The sequence below is a fragment of the Loa loa genome (assembly GCF_000183805.2).
Source record: "Loa loa unplaced genomic scaffold supercont3.3293, whole genome shotgun sequence".
NCBI classification, from domain to species: domain Eukaryota; kingdom Metazoa; phylum Nematoda; class Chromadorea; order Rhabditida; family Onchocercidae; genus Loa; species Loa loa.
This window is the reverse complement of record NW_018111471.1, coordinates 1-1,049: the sequence shown is the minus strand read 5'-3', so window position 1 is coordinate 1,049 and position 1,049 is coordinate 1. Positions and strand designations below refer to the sequence as shown.

Below are 1,049 nucleotides of genomic sequence, written 5' to 3'. Positions count from 1 at the left end.
GAAGATAGAACTTTGTTGATTCGAAAAAAAATTGAATTTCGGTAAGCTTATGGCCACTAGGCGATTCACCGCCAATAAAAATGTAAAATGTAGCGTAGCGAAAAACGAAAACGTATTCATAGTGGAAAATATTTTATTAATCCACGCTGACTTATACGCTGAAATTTTAATAAATTAGTCAACAAAGGTAAAATTTTTGTAATGAGAAGTAATAGTCTATCGCTAATCCGTGAAATGAATTCAATTCAACTTTATTCATTAATAGAATATGTCATAACCAACCAATATTTTGCACATCTCAATTAATGATAATAAGCGAGTGATATTTAAAAGAAGAGAACCAACCATCAGAAGTTTCATTCTTTAGTAACTGAAGCAAAACAATGGTCACTTGTTGAGTATAGGTCATGAAGTTACAAATAATAAGTTGTGATGTGATAAGGATGAATGCGCGATTGTAAAGATTTTCTCGACTACAGAATACGATCGCCAGCAATATGTTGCCAACAATACCGTACAACAACAGTAGAGAAAACAGTACAGCTGCCACATATTTTTCCACCGTATTTTGTTCGTCTCTTATGTCGAACATATTCGTCATATTACCTTCGTGACAGTTTAAAGGTAATATTAGAAATAATGCAGTAATATAGCAAGAACGAGCCAACATTTTGCTCATCGACAATCTTTTTCGAAAACGTTCTATTTCGGCTCACTTTGGTTATGGTGTGACATCAGTTTCAATTAGTTAGAAGTTTCGATGTCTGAAATATCAACGTCATACATTTGTACTATAATTGCATGACAAGAATTTCAATCACCATGGAGAATGTGTTAATTTAATGAAAATATGAATTTAAATGCGAAATAATGTTCTTGTTTTAGTGCACTATCTGTCGGAAAACCCGAGAAAATTTGCAATGCGTTAAAACAATCAAAGTATCACAAATTTGCATCCTAAATATTCCTTATTTAGATCACTTTTGGATAATGGTTTATTATACAAATATTACAATTGAATTTTTAACGTATTAAATGATGGGTCATTT

The 1,049-nt window shown here is 31.6% G+C and overlaps 1 protein-coding gene across 1 annotated transcript; it reads right to left on the bottom strand.

Moving 5' to 3' along the window:
- Window positions 1-345: 345 nt before the first annotated feature.
- Window positions 346-679, bottom strand: LOAG_19216 (hypothetical protein; the record flags this gene model as incomplete). Its single annotated transcript, XM_020451869.1, has 1 exon — window positions 346-679. A coding segment is annotated over one exon (333 nt), but the record flags the coding sequence as incomplete, so codon positions are not given.
- Window positions 680-1,049: the final 370 nt, after the last annotated feature.